At 45.7% G+C, this 17,705-nt stretch overlaps 1 protein-coding gene across 6 annotated transcripts in view; it reads left to right on the forward strand.

The window, feature by feature from the left end:
• COL26A1 (collagen type XXVI alpha 1 chain) overlaps nucleotides 1–17,705 on the forward strand; it is a 183,850-nt gene that overhangs the window by 142,101 nt on the left and 24,044 nt on the right. For all 6 annotated transcript variants that reach the window (XM_050908840.1, XM_050908842.1, XM_050908844.1 and 3 more), the window contains 4 exons: nucleotides 8,819–8,972; nucleotides 12,298–12,342; nucleotides 15,523–15,639; nucleotides 16,822–16,974. In XM_050908840.1, coding sequence (XP_050764797.1) covers nucleotides 8,819–8,972; nucleotides 12,298–12,342; nucleotides 15,523–15,639; nucleotides 16,822–16,974 — 469 coding nt within the window. The remainder of the gene's footprint in view (nucleotides 1–8,818; nucleotides 8,973–12,297; nucleotides 12,343–15,522; nucleotides 15,640–16,821; nucleotides 16,975–17,705) is intronic.

The following is a 17,705-nucleotide window of genomic DNA, read 5'->3' on the forward strand; positions in this document are numbered from 1 at the left end:
TCCAACTTGTAAGATCAACGTCCAAATGAGGTAATAAAAGTAACCCTCTGATTTTTGTAATATGAGAGTTGGATCAGAAAGCAAGAAGCAAGAATAAACACAGAGCAAATGGAATGAAAAATGACTCATTAGGGACCAGTGCTTATATACCCCTTGGGGAGGAGAGAGACTCTGAGACATGGCTGAACTGTGCAGCAGAACAAACTCTTCACATATCTTATGCTTTCCTCAACACTGCTGTAGGTTGTCCTTGTGGCTGTAGGAGATGTTTCTGCAGGAAAGATGGTGAAGGGAGATGGAATCAGTTCCATCCTTGTCTCCCCTGTTTCGAGTTACCCTGTCATCTCCCCAGGATGGAGTTGGCCTGTTCCATTTGCTTGATACCAGACCCATTTGGGTGCCAGAGATTTGAAAGCTTGATTGATGGTGTCGAGCTTGAAATCTACAGGCCGTGGGAATCTACATCAGGGAGGATGGTATTGACCCTGGGGTCAAGGACAAGAAAGTGTGCAGGCCGGAAGAAAACTACCCCCTCCCCAAGCCCCAGCATGCCAAACCTTACTTCTCTCCCATGACATCTTACTTGACATCACTACAGCACCCCCTGACCCTGCAGGGATCCTCATTGGTGGGAGGGCAGAATGAACCCCGCTTTTATTTCATATGAAAGGTTTCTCCTTAGGCCAGCACAGCTTCTTAGTGGGAAGAGTCTACAGCCCTTCCTTTCTGAATTTCCTGAGCCTGATGCTGCCCTCCTGTGTCACAGGACTAAGCGCAGACAAATTCCACTGAAGCTCAAGAGAGCTGCAGTGTCAGGAGAGAGCAGCACCGCTGCCCACGGCAGGCAGTGCTAGCAGGAAAGCAGACAGCTGCATAAAAATTTCTGCTCGTTTTGTTCGCCAGTTTCTTTTAATAAACTCCACCACAGAGCTTCGGGCAGTGTGATATTAATCCCAGCTTTTGGTTGGAGCTTGAGCGCAGCATTTGATCTGAGTTGATATAACCCAGTCTTATCTCCTGACACCACTTTTGAGAAGTTCGTGGCATTTCACTTACAGCTTTAATGCAGGGAGATAACATTACATATCTAGTGTCTGATTGATTCATTGTGTGATTGATAAATGACATGCGTAGTTTTTGCATGGAAACAGTCCTTGTAATGTGATTCCCCACGCAGAAGATTCTGACAGGTTTTAAAGAAAATCTTTGTACTGCACACAGAGTTTGATCAATACATTGCTATTTATATGAAATCACCCCATTTATTTAGAACAGATTACCCCACGGTACCTTCACTACCCTGTGTCTTTTGATTATGAAGCACCATTACTTGGAGTTTTAATGTAATCATTGCGTGAAATGTTTCTGTATCTCCCCCTTCTTCCACGCAGCTACATGAAATACTGGCAGCTGTCTGGGATGTTTTATGGGGTTTGTCTTTTCTTTCTCTGACAGACAATAAAACAATTTCCTGCTGTAGTGGAGAAATATTTGGAAAATAGAAAATGTTTCATGGTACTGTGACATGGCTGAGAGACTGGGAGGGAAACCCCAGTTGCTTGGCTGTGAGGCTGCTGCTGGTCCTATACAGTGGACATTAGCGGTTGCTGGATACTTCAAGGACTTTCATGGATTTTCCGTGTTGTGTATGTGATTGCCACTAGCAGTTATTTATTTTCTTTCTGTTCTGAACAGGAAGGTGGCTTACCTAATCTCTAAGGTTTCCTAATGACCCTGTGCAGAATCTGCTTCTCCAACTCCAGTAAGGCATTGAATTTGAGGAGTATTTGGGCAATTTCACAGGTAGCTGTATAATAACTGGCTGGTTTCTAGTAGCAAGAACAAACTTAAATCAATCCCTGTAAATTTTTTAATTTAATGCTGAGTTTCTGTAGGTCAGTTAATGTAACAAATGTCCCTAAGAAGAAAATGCAACTTCCTAACTGATTTTTACCAGGGCGAACCATGAACCAAAACTGGGTGGGCAAACAGAATTCTGTGTCAATGTTCATATCTGAACTTTGCATCTATCTCATTGGCCTTTTTCTAATCAGCAATAATCATGATTATAATTAGGACACTTGAGGCAGTTTGGGTGCTGGCCTTTCTCTCATTTAGGCATGCTTCTGTCTTTCAGAATGACAGTTAAAATCCTTTCGTTCTCAAGTCTAGTAATTGTTGGATCTTATTTCTTATCACTATTGGATTGAAGGAGCAATCTGTCCCCTAAGACTGTTCCATGTGTTTGGCCAATGCTGTAAATAGTTTGCCAGAACCACAAAAAGGCTTTAAAGACCTCTTTCTCCACCATCCCCTCCCGCAAAATCTTTTAGTTACAAGTTTAGCATTTTAGTCAAATAGATTTAATATTTTCATAAAATAACTTTGAAAATTTCTCTTTTCCTATCACATGCAACTTAATTTGCCAAACAAATCCTATGTCTGCATTAGGAAATGCTTTTGGTGTGTTTAATACCTGGCAACGTTGTTTACAAGCTTTGTTTTTTAAGATAAATACTTTTGTGGACAAAAATTAGGTTTCAGCAAGGGAGGTATGTGGGGAGCCTAGGGGATGTAAGTGCTCAGATCCTTTGGTAATCCCGTGCCCAAACATGCAAACTTCCACTTGATTCTCCATCAGAAATTCTAGTGGAGCTTCATAAGGAAAGTATGATCAGAAGAGAAAAATTACTTTGGGTCCTTTTTTTCAGCTTGCACCAAGGCGAGCCAGGAAAGGACCAAGCTCCTTATCTTTTCCAGTTGTGCCGCTCTCTTCTTGCAGCTTTTCATTTAGAGTCCAGCGGAGGAGGAGAGCGCACAAGGCATCTCAGCCTATTTGAGCCAGCTGATGTGAATCTCTCAGCCAGAGTTGAGGGCTCCTCACCTGGTGAGAAGCAGAGAGCTGATCTCAAAGCCATTGCTGAGAACAGATGTTACTTTGTCAAGACGGAGTTCATCTCGGGCTGGCCTGGCTCCATGTCCGTAGCACTGCTACATCCCCAGCAGGTGATAAGCAATAAATTGGGCAGAGAAGAATGATGTGATTTTGAGGGTGGAAGGTTATAGCTCCGATGTATTTTTATCAGGTGTTTTGAAGTAATGATGGGGAATCTGACTTCACTCTGAGCTCCTTTGTGTACTTCACTCTGCAACGAGCTCTTAGCACGGCATTGAAGGATTGCTGGATCCTTTCCACATCTAGCTTCTTCCCCTGGCTCTAGCACTTCTGAGTACCAGTGATGGCAGGCTGCATGGGCTCACAGCAGCAGAGGTAAATCTCCAATGTGTAGCAATATCAGAGAAGCTCCCCAGGTGCCTCAGAGTGCAGTGACCCAGTAGGACCACTACCAGTCCTTCCCTCACTGCTGCTCTCTCGAGCAAAGCCTTGATGGTCTGATGATCTGCTGAACATTGCCTGCGTTTCATTTAAACTAGTAGGCTAGCCTGTGCTTTTGTGTCTTCTCTGCTCTGATTCCCCTCCAGAAGATACCTGCTGATGAAACAGTCACTTTTTGCATCCTCTTTTTTTGGAAATCCTGTAAAACTGTACAAAAAACCCAAATACCTTTGCAGAAAAAGCATGAGCTCTGTGCTACCTGTGAATTGGCAGAAGCCTTTGGTCCACACTTCTGTCCTCCATGCAACAGCTGATGACGTAAACCTTACCTTTTGGTCTACATTGGGTCACTACAATGACATCAGCCATTGCTCCCCACATAATTTATCAATATAATGAAAACTCCTCCATGCACTCGTTATCTTGTCCCCTTTGGCCAAAGCCTCTAAGATGTAATAAGGATGAAGTTACCCAGGTTCTCTCTGGGCACCGAATTCATCAGATTTTAGTGGACACTTACTGAATGTCTTTTGGCTTCTGAAACCAAGCAGTTGCATCTGTGTTGGAGCCTTGCGTTCACAGGTTTCATATTGCTACAAGAGAGATACCATTCTCCATCAGATTTTGTAAAACTCCCTGTTTAGCTCTGTGTCTTGATGAATGATTAAAAAACTCTTCTACTTCGCCAAATAATTTGCTATAAAGAAAGATATGTCCAACAAGTTATGCAATTACCATTATTAATCAGCTTGTGTCTTTACAAGATCAAGGGAATCTTATTTTACACTGAAATTTTTAGCTGATGAGCTGGATTCATGCAGTTTTTTTCCCCCCTCTTTAGAGAGGGATGGAGGGGAGTTAATTCCGCCAGTGCTTCAAGAGACCAAATATCCCCTGTTTATTAATTAATAATATCCATCTGGATTATGTCAAATGATTCCCCCTGCATTTCCATGGATTTTTATCCAAAGAAAAAGCATTCTGAGTCCTGTTGTATCTATTTTGAAATCTTTGGAAGCCTGGCTGTTCTTTCCTTGTTTCTAGCACCTACTAGTTACAGGACATCAGGAATGCGAGCGGAGGACAGATGATGGGAGGAGGCTGTGTTTGTGAAATCTTCTTTTGATGTGTGGGAACAACCAAAATAGGGTTCTTGAAAGCCACTACAAGCCAAAAAAAGTCCTCTGACACCGAACATCTCCAGAAGATGAAAACCTTCCTCCCGTTTCCATTGTCCCTGGCCTGAGCTTTTGATCTGATGCAAGAAATGTGGTATGTGTCTGAAGTTTAGAAAGTTTATGCTGGCAAATAGAAAAGGGGGAGGTGGGTTGAGTAAGCTGGGACTGAGCTTCAGGCACATAACACTAATGTCCCTGCTGAGGGCCCTATGCGTGAGCGGGCCCCACAGTGAAGAGCCAGGCTTTGAGCCACGGGAGAAGAGCAAGCGCCAGATCCTGTACAGAGGTGAGCCCGGCGGCTCTGCGGGACCCGAAAGGCCCAGGGGTGAGTTTTGCAGGCAATAACCTCTGCCGCTGGCGCTGGCCTGTGAGCTCCTTGGCCAATGCAGTGCATCATCTCTCCTGCATTCCCTTTGCGTTCACACGCCGTCTCCTACGTCGGGCTTGTTTCCCGCTGCGGTGTTGGCAGGAGATGCAGCCCCATTTCAGTTCTTTCCAGCTTTCTGACCCAGTTCAGCTGCGTCTGAGAGGTGGGGTCTGGAAACCAGAGACAAGCCCTCATGCCGATGGGACCTCTGTTGCCAGAGGCTCCAGTTCAGCGTCTCCATTTAGGCTCAGATTTGACTTTTTGCTTCCATATGTGCAAAAAGACAAAAGCCCGAGTGTTTTGCTGAGTTGAGGCCATCCTTCACCTTGGGCAATGCAGCGCAAACTGCATTGGAAAGGCCTTCGTGTCTTCTGCAGGGATCTGCCCTCCTGACACCACAGGCAGCAACCACAAGCGCTGCCCTTCAGCTGGTTCTCTATACGTGCTCTGGTTGGTTGGGTGACTAACATTACCCATGGCATCAAGATGTATTTCATTTATGTGGTGACATTAGCATGTTTTCTGCCTCCATTCTTCATGGAGGCATAACTTTTGCATTGCAAGTGGTAATAGCAACAGAGGTGGGCACTGCTTGCAATGAGGATTTCCAATCAAAACCACACGTTCTTCTTCACTTGGTGTTATCCCTCTCTCTACCTCAACCTTATTGACTAGAAAATACCAAGACTTTAATACTGAGACTTTAATACATTGCACATTTTGCTAATTTGCTTTCTGGCTGTGAGCCTCTGTGGTATCATTTTCCAGCAGTTTACTCAGAGGGCTAGAAACTTTGTTTTTTTGTTTAATGAAAGTGGGAATTCTCCTCGAGTCCCTTGACTACGGCAATGGCAGCCTTAAGAAAAACAGAACGTGACAAAAAATAGATGAATGGCTCCATGCTATTGCAATAATGCGTAAGGACCCCATTTGTGCTATGTGCTGTGCTAGCTTGTGAGAGGACACTCCTTGTTGAAAGAACTGTGTATAGTCTGAGATTTTGAATGTGACTAAATCCCTTGTGCTTTTCCTTCTTTAGTTTGGCTCTGTGGATCTCATGGATGTGAGAGCTCTCTTCTTTCTACTTTATTTCTTTTGGGCACTTCTCAGTCCTAATCATAAAAACTAGAATTTCTCAGCAATTTCGAGTCTGGAGACTTCCTGACCTCTATCATTTTGTGCCCAGGGAAAATAAACTTGTTACTATGGTTTGAGCCTTAATGACTGCTAAGTATATATAGTCAATTTATAAAAGAGCATACTGGATTATTCTGTGCATGCCTTTAAATCTTTTACAGCGTTTATCAGCAGAGCGCTCATTTAAAACATGTTGTTTTAATGGAAAGGATACCGTTGCCACTGTTTTGTGTTGATTATGTGGTAACACATTTTTATTATCACCCATAAAAATGATTTGGAGCTGTTCCACTCCAGATGCAACCTTCAGCAGAGCTGTGCTAGTGCTGCTCGCGCCGCCCGGGAGGGCCCCGGACCCCTGCAGTTTGCTGGTCTCTGACCATTGCTGCTATTGATTTAGTATCACCTCTTCCCGCAGCACTGCTGGGCTGCGGCAAAATACTGTCCAAGACAGCCCTTGTTGGTCCCTTCCTCACAGCAGGAGCATCCTAACCCTGCCCTGGCTGTAGTCCCTCCGATTTGCCACCTCCAGGATTAGTTTTGCCTCTGTTGCCGAGTACACTTTGGCAACGTCCGGGTGTTTTGCTGGGGAGGTAAGAGGATAATACAATAGTATAAAGTGATTCAGAAAAGGTCTTCAATGCACGCTTGAGTCCCATGTCAATGGGAATTAAGCACAATTATGGTAAGGCACATGCTTAAGTGTTTGTTGAACTGATAGCATATTTCCTTGAAAGTCTGACAAATAAATCATTGGGTAGAAGCACAGAAGTGCAAGAGACAGACTGAACTGATTCCTTCCTTGCCTGGCGTCAGAGAAGCCTGTTGAATGGAAGCATTGTGACCTGATTCCTTTTTGCTTTCTTATTACTCAGAAAGCAAGACTCTGGATCCATGAACAAAGATCCTCGCAATAAAGGAAGAATTTTGCTTGTTTGCAACAGCTGAGGTTCAGTTCCCTTGCACTTAACCTAGCTCCCAGTTTAATTAGTTTCTGATTCACCCCTGTCAGGCCAGTACATTCTGCAGGAAGTTCATCATTTCTGGCGCTGCTGCAGTACTGGCTCTCATCATGCCTTGTAATAAATAAGTGATAAACCTTGTAATAATTGCAAGTTAAAAACAAACAAGCAGAGCCAAGTCACTCTCATTTATAATTGCAGTGTGACTTCATTATGTAAAGACAACACAGCATGTAAAAGCTGAAACTTCTAGGGATTTAGTGGAAAGTTTGAGCTGTATTATCTTTTATTTCCCTTATCCCTAAATCAGTATTTGCTTAGGTGGTTTCCAAACAGGAAGAGACAATGCTGTAACAAACCACAGCGTTGCACTCCTCGAACAATTTTCCCGTCTAGCTTTGTGCTTAGATAGCAGACTTTGCTGGAGATGCTGGATGCTTGAATCAAAACTCTTGTTCTGGAAACCTCAGCCCTGCTCCTGCCTGATGGGCATCCTGCGTCCATCCTGGGCAGGCAGCTTTGCCAGGGATCGATCCAGCTGCCAGGTAAGTGGCAGGGTTGCTGCTGCATCCCAGGCATGGCTAAGGCAGGGGCTGCTGACCCTTTGGCTGCCCCACCGGGAAAGTGGGTGCTGCCCTTGGCCTCTGTTTAGCTTCTGTCTAGCAATTGGGGTAAAATCCATTTGCAGCAGAGCACGTGGGCTTGGCACTCCAGGGCAGAGCTCCCAATGGGTCAGGCTTTTTCAAAAGAAATCTGTAGACTACTTTGTTATGCCACCCTTGCTTAGTGGCTGAGAAGGTAGGGGGTTGAAGCATTTAGATTTAAATAGAAAATCTATTTTTTTTTTAAATCCCAATTTTGTGAAAATTTTAATTAAAAATGTTGATTATAAAGTGCAATGAATGTTCCCCTGGGCTTCACTTTAATGGAGTTTGTCAGTGGGCAGAGTCCACCTACGTCCTCCATCCCTCTGCTTCTTGTGGGTGTTTAGGTTTTTTTGCAGCCATGTTAAAGACTAACTTCCAGTTTCATACGGACCACCAGTGGCCAGGGGAGCACAGCTTGATGAACAGCAGTCTAAATCATACAGGGAAAACGGGGTCACTTTGCCAAGGAGCTTAGGTTGTAAATGGCCCAAATAGCTCAGGGACGCACATTGGGATGTGGATTTATTTGAAGGTAGTGTGTTTACAAGGTATAGAAACAGTTGTGAGTTTTAATAATATCCTATTACTTCTAAGTAGAGCTCTTTGAGGAAATTGCTTGCCTTTTTTTATTTGCTCCAAATTTAAAGCACTTCACCTCTTTAAAAGCTTCGTATTCTCCGTCATCTTTAATTTGGTCAGCATTTGTGCTTTGACTTACAACCAGTACTTGTCCTGAGGCACCTCAGTTTGCTACCCTGGGCACCCAGGGTACAGCCCTTCACCTTGTACCAGCTCTCGGTAATTTCTGACCTTATGAATCTGGATTTGAACACGTGACCTAGCAGTGAAATGCTGTGTCCCCTAACACCAGCTCTAGTCCCCAGTGTCATGTTTCTCACCAGGGAGACGATCGCACGTGAGGCTGAGTCTCTCTGGAAGCAGTGAAGCCCTCTCCAAGGAGGGCCTGTGCGGGACCCTCTTGCAACTTAACACAGCAGCTTCCTACACTAATTACTGCCACTTTCTGGAAAGCCAATAGAGCTTTAACACCAAAACCCTGCGATCTGTGATGCAGAGTTATTCACAGCTCCTGCGGGCAAGGAGAGGAGTTTCAAGACCTCTTCAGGATTGAGACCATGCATGAAACCATCCCGCTGACCTTGTTTGCCTTCCCCATGTCCCCTGTCTAGATCCTTCTGCTTGAGGCTGCGGAGCGAAGCCCACCGTTGGAAAACAACCTGCCAATCACTGGGACGACAGCCACGTGGTACGACGATGTGCTACCAGATGCCTTTCCCCTGATGAATCCCGGGACTGTCCTGAGAAAAACAGTGGGATCTGTTGGTAAGCCTAACCTGCTCTTCACCAAATTGTCGACCCTACATACACGATTCCTGTAGGGTAACTAAAAAGGAGGCTGTGTCAGTCTGCTGTAGTATTGGAAGCTGCAGGGGAGAGGAGTTGGAGGGAAACACTGGCAGCTCTTTCCCTCTGCTCTGTAAAGGAGAAGAAGGTTAAGATTTTCAGATGGGCAATTCCTCTCTTTTTTTGTGGGCATGTTTGCTGCCCTGTGTTTGATCCAGCAGGGAGCTGTTGATGGGAGCAGCCGCGCTTGGGCCATGTGGTGCTGCGTGACGAGCGCAGGGCAGGCAGCTTTGCTGGCATGAGTGGCTCTGTGTCTGCACTTTGCTTTGCACCCTCAGCAGGGACACCATAGCTTTGGTTTTTGCAAACACTTGCTGCAAGATGGGATTGTACTTAGCAGGAAAACCACCCTGCAGAGAGGCATTTTGAGAGCTTTCAGCCTCTCTTTTAGGGTCAGAATCAGCATTATTTAGCTCTAGAGACAGGACTCCTCCAAACTAGAGGCTGTTCAGCCTAAAGGTTTAATGTTGCCTCTTGTCTCTCCCTCTCTGCTGAGCTGTGAATGCAGAGACGGTCACACGTCAACACCCATGCGGACTCACAGATGAGGAAGGAATTCAATCTTCTCTGATCCCACCTCAAACCATCCTTTTAGCTGCAGCAAGCTGAGCGTGATTTCCTCAGGGCCCCTTCCCACTGCCCGTGCAGGGATGAGGGTCACCCCTTCGCAAAGAGAGACTTTCGGCTTTTCTCTCCGTGCCTCTGCCCCTCCTTGAGTTAAGCCAGCGCAGAGCAGGCATGTTCCTGGAAGAAAGCAGCTAAGCTCAGAAACTAACATATGAAGCTCCATTTTGCCAGCCTTAATGGCTCGTTGCTAGCCTCGATTTCTGTTGGCACAAGCATCTACTGAGAGCTGAATTCTGGTCTTGGGAAAGTCAGATTTCTGTTAGCCTCAGTAGGGCCACTATGCCTGCCTGTGTGTTTCAGTGTACGTGTTTTAAGTCCAAAGACTGTGGATTTGGAGGCCTGGACAGATTGAAACATTCCTGAGGAAACTCCAGAGAGCCATCGGAATCACAGGGGGACAATTCATACTCACTTACTGAGCGCTGAATGCAGTGTTTCCCCATCTGGGAGCAGTGTGGGGAGGTAGAGGACTGGGGCATAGGGGTAATTCTTGGTTTTATTAGGAGGAAAAACTTTCCCATGAATAGCAACATCAGTTGCAGTCTGCATTATATTTTTTAAATTTCCCATAAACACAATAGGCTGTTTTATGATCCCTCTTGTGGCATGAAAAAAAAATACACTTATAAGAAAATGTCCCTCTGAGCCCACTTGGCTAGACAGATCCCCACGCATTGAATTTCCTTGACCTTGGCATTCTCATTTCAAGATCCCCGCTCTCTGCTTCCAAAGCCCTGTCTGTCAGTTGCTTTGCTTGCTCCCAGAGCAGTTCTTTAGTTCTTTATCCTCTATAGGGCCTACTTTGCTTTTTTTCTTCTTTTTTTCTTTTTTCTTTTTTTTTTTTCCTTTTTTTTTTTTTTTTTTTTTTTTTTTGGTCCGAGCAGTTTATTATGGCAGCCCTTCATGACTGCAGCAGACTTGGAGCAACCAACATAGACCAGATGTCGTCCATGTTTATAATTTGACAGGATGCCACAACATGGAGGGAGGTTCACTAACAATATGTTCTGCAAAGTATTTTCAGAACCACAGTGACGGCTGCCAGCAACTGAATTAAAGCAGTTTCCCCCAGTGTCCATTATATGCTCATTCTGCCTTCTCCATGTCATTTATTTTTGCTGTCACAGTATCTCTGCACCTGCACTTCATTGTACTACAGTCAATCCAGCAAAAGTACTGACGACTCTGTCCCTTCCGCTCAGAGTCCTCTCCTCTCAGAGGCTCTGTACACACGATAATCTCCTCTTGCTCAGCAAGGAGCAGTGAATGCCATTCACCCAGGCAGTGATGCAAAACAGAACGGATCTCCTGTAGCACTTGCATCAGGCTGACTCCATGGTCCAGTATCAGCACCCTCCACCCCTGCAGTAAATCCAGGAGGTAGCTAGTGATCCCCTCCAAAAAACAGGTGATGTTGTCTGAGCTTTACATGAGTCTGTCTTGTCAGCCAGACTTCAGGCTGTGCGCACAGCCGGCTGGCTGCATTACAGCCCTGCCTGCCTGCTACCAGGTGTAGTCCTTGCTCACTGTTACCCTTTATTTTTCTAGCCTTGATTTATTTAACCTAGTGTGGAATAACAACTCTAGCGTAATGACTGGGAATCAGGCATGCACTGGACCGTTTCAGGTCAGTACAGTGTCTTTCAGAAATTAGAAGTAATCAGTTGAGTTGCTTATTGACATCTGATTGCCTGCTCAAGCCCCTGCCTGAGCTCTGTGGGCTTCAAATGCTTGCTTTGCTAAGGAGCTGTGGGGATGTTTCATGGATCTGGTCCACATTTGGCTTCCTTCCCTGCCCACACCAGTTTCTATCTACAATTCAAAGCCAGCCAAAAAAAACGCACCGTGGATTTTGGTGAAATGTAGGGAATTTCATGCAGTTGGTTTAGGATGGTGGGGGACTGCCTATTTTCCATCATTTCAACACTGTACTGTGACTTGTTGCTCAAAGCTGGCCCCAGGTTCACTTACAGAGATTGCAGACCTTAGGAGGTCTTTCAACAAGTGTGATATTAGAGTAGGTGGAAGTCAAACCTGAGTGTCCTGTGTGGTCTGGGGTTGTGGAAAGCTAAGCCTCTGTCCCTCCCATCCCCTTCCCCAGAGTTTTTTGTGAAATATTGCCTACTTTGCCCTGCTTCTAGTTTTTCAGCCAAAGCAAATCCAAATCCTAGCTTGCGTGCCACCAAGTTTCTCAACCGGATGGACTAAGGGCAGAATGTTGGTGCCTGACACAAAGATGGTTGATACGGACTAGATGCTTTGAATGGTGGGAGTGTTTCTGGATGACCTTACAGCTCTGGGTTGGCTGACACCTCTCCAGGCTGAAGTCCAGGAAAACTTGCTACTGTTTATTAGGGTAGTTATTTCTTCTGTGAGTGACAGGGCTGAGAATAGACAATCATTTAAAAGCAATCAGAGCTGTTGAGACAGCTGCACCACTGGCCTTTCTGATCAGCTTGTTAATCAACAGGATACATTTTACTGAGTATTAAGAAAATATATATACTCTGGCTGAGCCAGCTGGCAGCAAGAGACCTAATTTGTCATTAATTTTTCATATCTTTTTCTTTTCTTTCTTTTTCTTTTTTTTTTTTTTAACTCTGACCCTCTTAACTAGAGCCTAAAGGACACAGAGGTGCAGAGGAGCAGCTAATACCACAGGGTAAGTCAATGGTTTCTGCTGTTTCCTCTTTCAAAGCACAAAATGTTGCTATGCCCAGTCCTGTACGTACGTCCAAAAAAGCAGTAGGATCCTGTGGCCAGGAGTCCTGAGTGATTCAGAGCCTCACAGATGCAGAGAGGCTGGGTTTCTTCTTTGGGTTTTATCTGATCATGGGCTGCTCTGGTTAGAGAGGCGAAATGCCAGCTTTATCGTCTTTGAGACATTCAGTTCCCCCAGCACACAACGGATGGAAAGCGCTGCCCGATGGAGAGGCAGTTCACTGGAGGACACGTGGCTAGAGCGAGCAGGGCATGTGCTGAGTGATGGGAGAAAACACCATTATTATTTTATTGGTATTGCCTGCCAGGGGCACTGAGAGCTGCTGGTGATAGTCAGGGCATCGTTTTGCTAAGCTCCATATAAACAGAGAATACCCTGCTCCTGCACGGAGAAAACCTTGGGGAAGGAAAGGGAACAGATGGTGTGTTGCAGGTTAATGACAGGGCCAGGAAGAAAATCCAGGTCTCTGCACATCTGATTTGGTCTCCAGCAGTAGAATACTCACCCTCTGCCCTTCCCACCCCCACCCACCCCCCGTGGCTTTTTCTTTCATATCTTTGGAGGATAAATACTTGCCATGGGCTTCAGCTCTCTGAAGGCAATGCCACTGCAGCAGAGCTGATTTATGCCAGCTGAAGATTTGGCCTATTCATTTCCCTCCCCCTTTTTCCCCTGAATCCTTCCCTCTTTCTTCTCCCTTTTGCACTTGTCTCTTTTATGCTGGTAACACCATTTGTCACCAGTATGAGCATTTGCCTGACACATTACTCGGTGCTGCTTCTCCTAGTCTTTCCTTTAGCGCTTTCCACCTTCGGGAAGTAACTGCCAGTTGCTTTAAAACTCCGCTGCAGCAGCGTGATTGAGGATGCTAGCAGCAAACGATTGCTCTTGGTCTGCAGACGTTCACAGGATTGAGTTATAAAGGTTGAACTGAAGGATTGAGGCTGATTTATACAAGCGAGGAAATGTTTTGACCCACACTCAGCAGCACAGTGTGTTGTGATTGCAAAACAGTGTTTCTGCTGTTCTTCCCTCTCTGCTGGAAAGAATTTACTGCAATAAACTTTCAGGTGTGTTGGGGGTTTTTGGTAGGGGGGAGAAGCTGTTTGCAATGCTGTGAACAAATGCTCTTGCTCTCTTAAATGGGCTCCTGATGACCTGCCTGAGCTTGCCAAGTAGAGCATCCATCCTCCGGTGAGATCCATTAAAGGAGCCCCTCTATTCACAGAAAAGCCTGCAGTTTGTGTCCTGTGGATAAGCAAATTGATCCAAATTAAAACCTTACCTTAATTCCTTGTTCAATACTCAAATTAAATCAGATCTTTATTGATGACTGAATAAAACAAAAGTACAGTACACGCTCCCACACAAAGCCTTTGAAAAAATCTCATTTCTTCAGTCTGCGCAGTTTCACCATGGATTAGAGATGGATAGATTTCATTTTTGTAAGAAAAAATAATTTGGACATCTCTCCAGAGTGGCAAAAAAAGAAGAGAGGAAGGGGAATCTTTCAAGAGGGTCTAATATTGGGGGATTATTGCTTTGTTCTGAGAAATGCAGAGAGTTTGAATGAATGTCTGGGGGGACAAGGTTTTGTGCCCCAGGTGGGCTGTCCCACACCTAGAGTGGGAACTGGATCCAAATGTGGGAGCTGCAAATCCTGTGAGACTTGGTTTTTATTATGTAGCCCTGTTCCCTTTGGTGCCAGCTTGTTTCCTTTTTTCCTTCTCTCCCTCTATTCCTATTCATTCTTCTCCACCCCCTACATACAGCAGGTTCTCCTGGCACTGCTCTTGGAGGGTCCAGTACCTCTTCTGATACCAGGGAAGAGGAAGGACACTGCTTAAGAGTTTATCAAAACTTAACTTGCGCTCTGCTGGGTTATGGTCATACGTAATATACAGACTAAAACTTGAAATCTGAGTGCACTGAACTTTAGACTCTGACAGATCTTCCTCTGGCTTTGTAGCTTGCATCTGCCACCGCTTTCAAATACTCAAAGCCCTTTGGTAGCCCAGAAACCAGGAACCTCTGACTCTCTTGGCTCTGACAGTTAATGCCTTTATTGTAACCATTAACCACTTAATCTGAGTAGACAGACTAACTCACCCACCTCTCTAAGGTATTAAAGGCTTCACTGATGTTTGCACAGTATTTAAGTGTATCTTTCCAAAGCAGCTACTACTTTTGTGAGCCAAAGACGCAGAGTGTTTTTCTGAAAAACACTATAAAATTGCCAAGTGTTGTTATTATTTTAATAGTCTAAAGAAAACAACATTAAGATTTTATTTAGTGTCATCAGAAATAGTCACTTACAGATTACAAATGCTGCCTGCTGCTTTTGTAGCCTTACTGGGGGTCTGAGTGGACTTGCCAAGAAGCATCCCGCTGGGCTGTAATTATTCTGTTACTGGTATTTCCAGATGGGTTTGCTCAGCGCCCTATTCATTGATATAAATTAGTAACATCTAGTTACCTCAAAAGTGTGGGTGCATTAATTTCAGTTTGGGATGAAAAATGCTTGTGCACAGCATCGTACACTTGTTAGATGAATGAAAACAGGAGAAAACAGGGAAACATCTTTGATGCAGAATCTCTGGGTGGTATGTATAGATCAGCCAGAGCAAGTGGGAGACAGGGTTTGATTTGCTTTTGCAAATATATTTTGTGTATTTTGATACCTTGGGACTACCATGGAGCTAACATGCATGTCTGGACAAAGCTAGCAAGGGAGTGCTTGAGGGACCAGCCAGACCCTGCCCAGAGCCATTCAGACCTTGGGAAGGGGACAGTGTGGGCTCAGTTTAGCTTGGACCAGCACATCCCAGCTGGAGGTACAGATCCTGCTGACTTTTTGGGGTAGCCTTGAGCGTGAGGACATGCTTGTTTCTTTAAAGATTGGAGGAAGAAGAGGAGAAGCAAGGTCCAGTCTGGCTCTTCTGCCCTAGATACCAGCCAGCTCTTGCCACCAGTACCACCCTGTCTGTGCTGTCTGTGCAAAGCTGCATTTCTCCCCCTTGCATCTCTGAGTCCTTCTCCTCTGGTTTCTAGGTTGCTAAAGACCTTCTGATCTCAGCAGTGTCCTAACCTCTAACTAATTTCCTTTCTGAATGTTTTCAGGGCTGCCAGGACAGGTTGGTCCTCCAGGCCCAGTTGGACCAACTGGTCTTCCAGGACCACCAGGGCCAAAAGGAGAGAAGGGACAACCCGGTGAGAGGGGCCCGGCAGGGCCACCAGGTAAGTCCTGGAGGAGGGCAGTGCTACCACGATAGAAGATATTTCACTTTATACAAATTATCTGTGACAACAGATCACAAAAGGCTGGACACACAAGATGTTGAGCATCTTCAGTTGGTATCGAATCCATTCCAGTGAGTCCCCTGGGCACTGAAATCAGCCAGCAGCTCTCAGAGCGGGCAACCACCTGCATGAGCACTGACAGTCCCTGGGATTTCCTGCGGAGCTGGAGAGAGCTTGTCCTAGAAAGCTGCAGAGCAGGAGTGTGTTTCCCCATCCCGCTCAGGAGCTGTAAAAAACAGTCTCTGATCTGTCAGCCTTTGGAGAAGAGCGTTCCCTGTTTAACCCTCTCACTGTGTGCCTGTTTTAACTCGCTTTTTTCTCCACCATTTGTGTCAAACTGTCAGATGCCAGGATGTCAAACTAATGATGCTTTTGTATGTTATGGGAAAAGGTTATGAGGCCATTCTTTCAGAGTACACTCCATTCCTGAGCTAGGAGACTTTCTTCATCCCCAAAATGTTCCTAATCTTTTGATGAAAGCAATACTACACAATAGGTGCCAGACCTCAGGCTCTGTGCTTTGTATGTGTCTAAAAGGCTGTGCCTTGTAAATCTGAGCTCAGGAAAGGTTTGAAACTTGGAGCGTGCCTTAAATGTGAGAGCGGCCCTGAACACTTTTGGCATTTTCTGGCATCCTGTCAATGGCTAAAGTCTGGCCAAGGATGTGTCTGCCTTTGGGTTTCTCAGTTTGCAACGAGAGCCTTCCAGCCCCACAGGAAGCGGAATCGGTCTGCTGCTGGACTGCCTGGGTTTCCGTTGTTCTTTCTGTGCTTTCCTGGCAATAAGGTGACATACGTGTATGTGGAGGGGAAGAGAAAGAGCGGCACTTGATTTCACGCCTTGCTGCCTTTAGTTTCTTGCTCGGCCTCAGGGAGGGGGGAGATTTTACTCTTTCAGGAATTAAGCTTTGAGCCAAGTACGGCTATCTGCTTTGCAGAGGAAGATGCTAAAGGCAAATAATGGAAAACTGGGAAGCTGTTCCTATTTCCCCCCACACCCCTAATTCCCACAATTACAGTTCAGGACAGAAATCCTTTGTCTTCTTACTGCCTTTTTACATGGTAGCGTCGTTAGCACATCTTCAAATGCAGTAACACATCCTCTCCTGCCTCTGCACAGGGCTGTTGGGACCTCAAGGACCAAGAGGACTTCCAGGAGAAACCGGGATCCCAGGTCCCCCAGGTCCTCCAGGGCCACCAGCCACCCCAAGCCTCCCTCTTACCTTCCAACAAGGGGTTCTCTACTCACTCCAGCCCACAGCTGAAAAAGAAAGTAAGTTTCCTCCTCGGTTCCCATTGTTTTCTGGTACATCAGCAGAGTGGGCAGGCACAGAGCAGCTCGGCTCTTCCTCCCACCTCCCCGCCAGGCTCTGCCAGGGCCCTGCCTTCCCTGGGAGCAGCTAGGCGAGCTGCCTCCATTGTGTGGGTCTCTTGGAAGTTCCTGTTCAAGATGAAACACATAAGACTTAGAAGCTAGAGGGGTTCACCTCTCCAAAATGAGGAACTAAGTCACTGATCTTCTAAAACCATCAGTGAGAACAGGGTTTGGGGGATTTATGGTTGTTCCCTGTGCCTGGTTTTCTGGGTTCATCATAGCTTTGAGGAGGCAACTTGGTGTCCTTTAAGCTTCCATCATGAGTAGCTGCTGTGAAGAAGGTCTCTAGTGAAACGACAGAGCTCAGGTAGCATCACATGAGACAAGCGGGTAGAGAAATATAGCAGCCTGGCCAATGAGGTGCTGGTGCAATGAAACTGCGCGGTTGAGAGAACTCTTGGTGCCACTGTTGCGGTGTTACAGGGCTCAGGGTTGCTCAGAAATGAGTAAGTACCAAAGGTTTGCAACTCTGAAATTACATAACGTAACAAGGACATCTGTTAAATGTGTCTCTTTTCCTGCCCCCGCAGATGCATCTTCCACTTGCGTTTCTGGTGCATCAACATTATCCCACATCCACGCAAAACACAGAATTTCAGACTCAAAAGCCCAGACTGAGACCATGATTT

The sequence above is a fragment of the Gymnogyps californianus genome, chromosome 20, assembly GCF_018139145.2.
Source record: "Gymnogyps californianus isolate 813 chromosome 20, ASM1813914v2, whole genome shotgun sequence".
Taxonomy (NCBI): domain Eukaryota; kingdom Metazoa; phylum Chordata; class Aves; order Accipitriformes; family Cathartidae; genus Gymnogyps; species Gymnogyps californianus.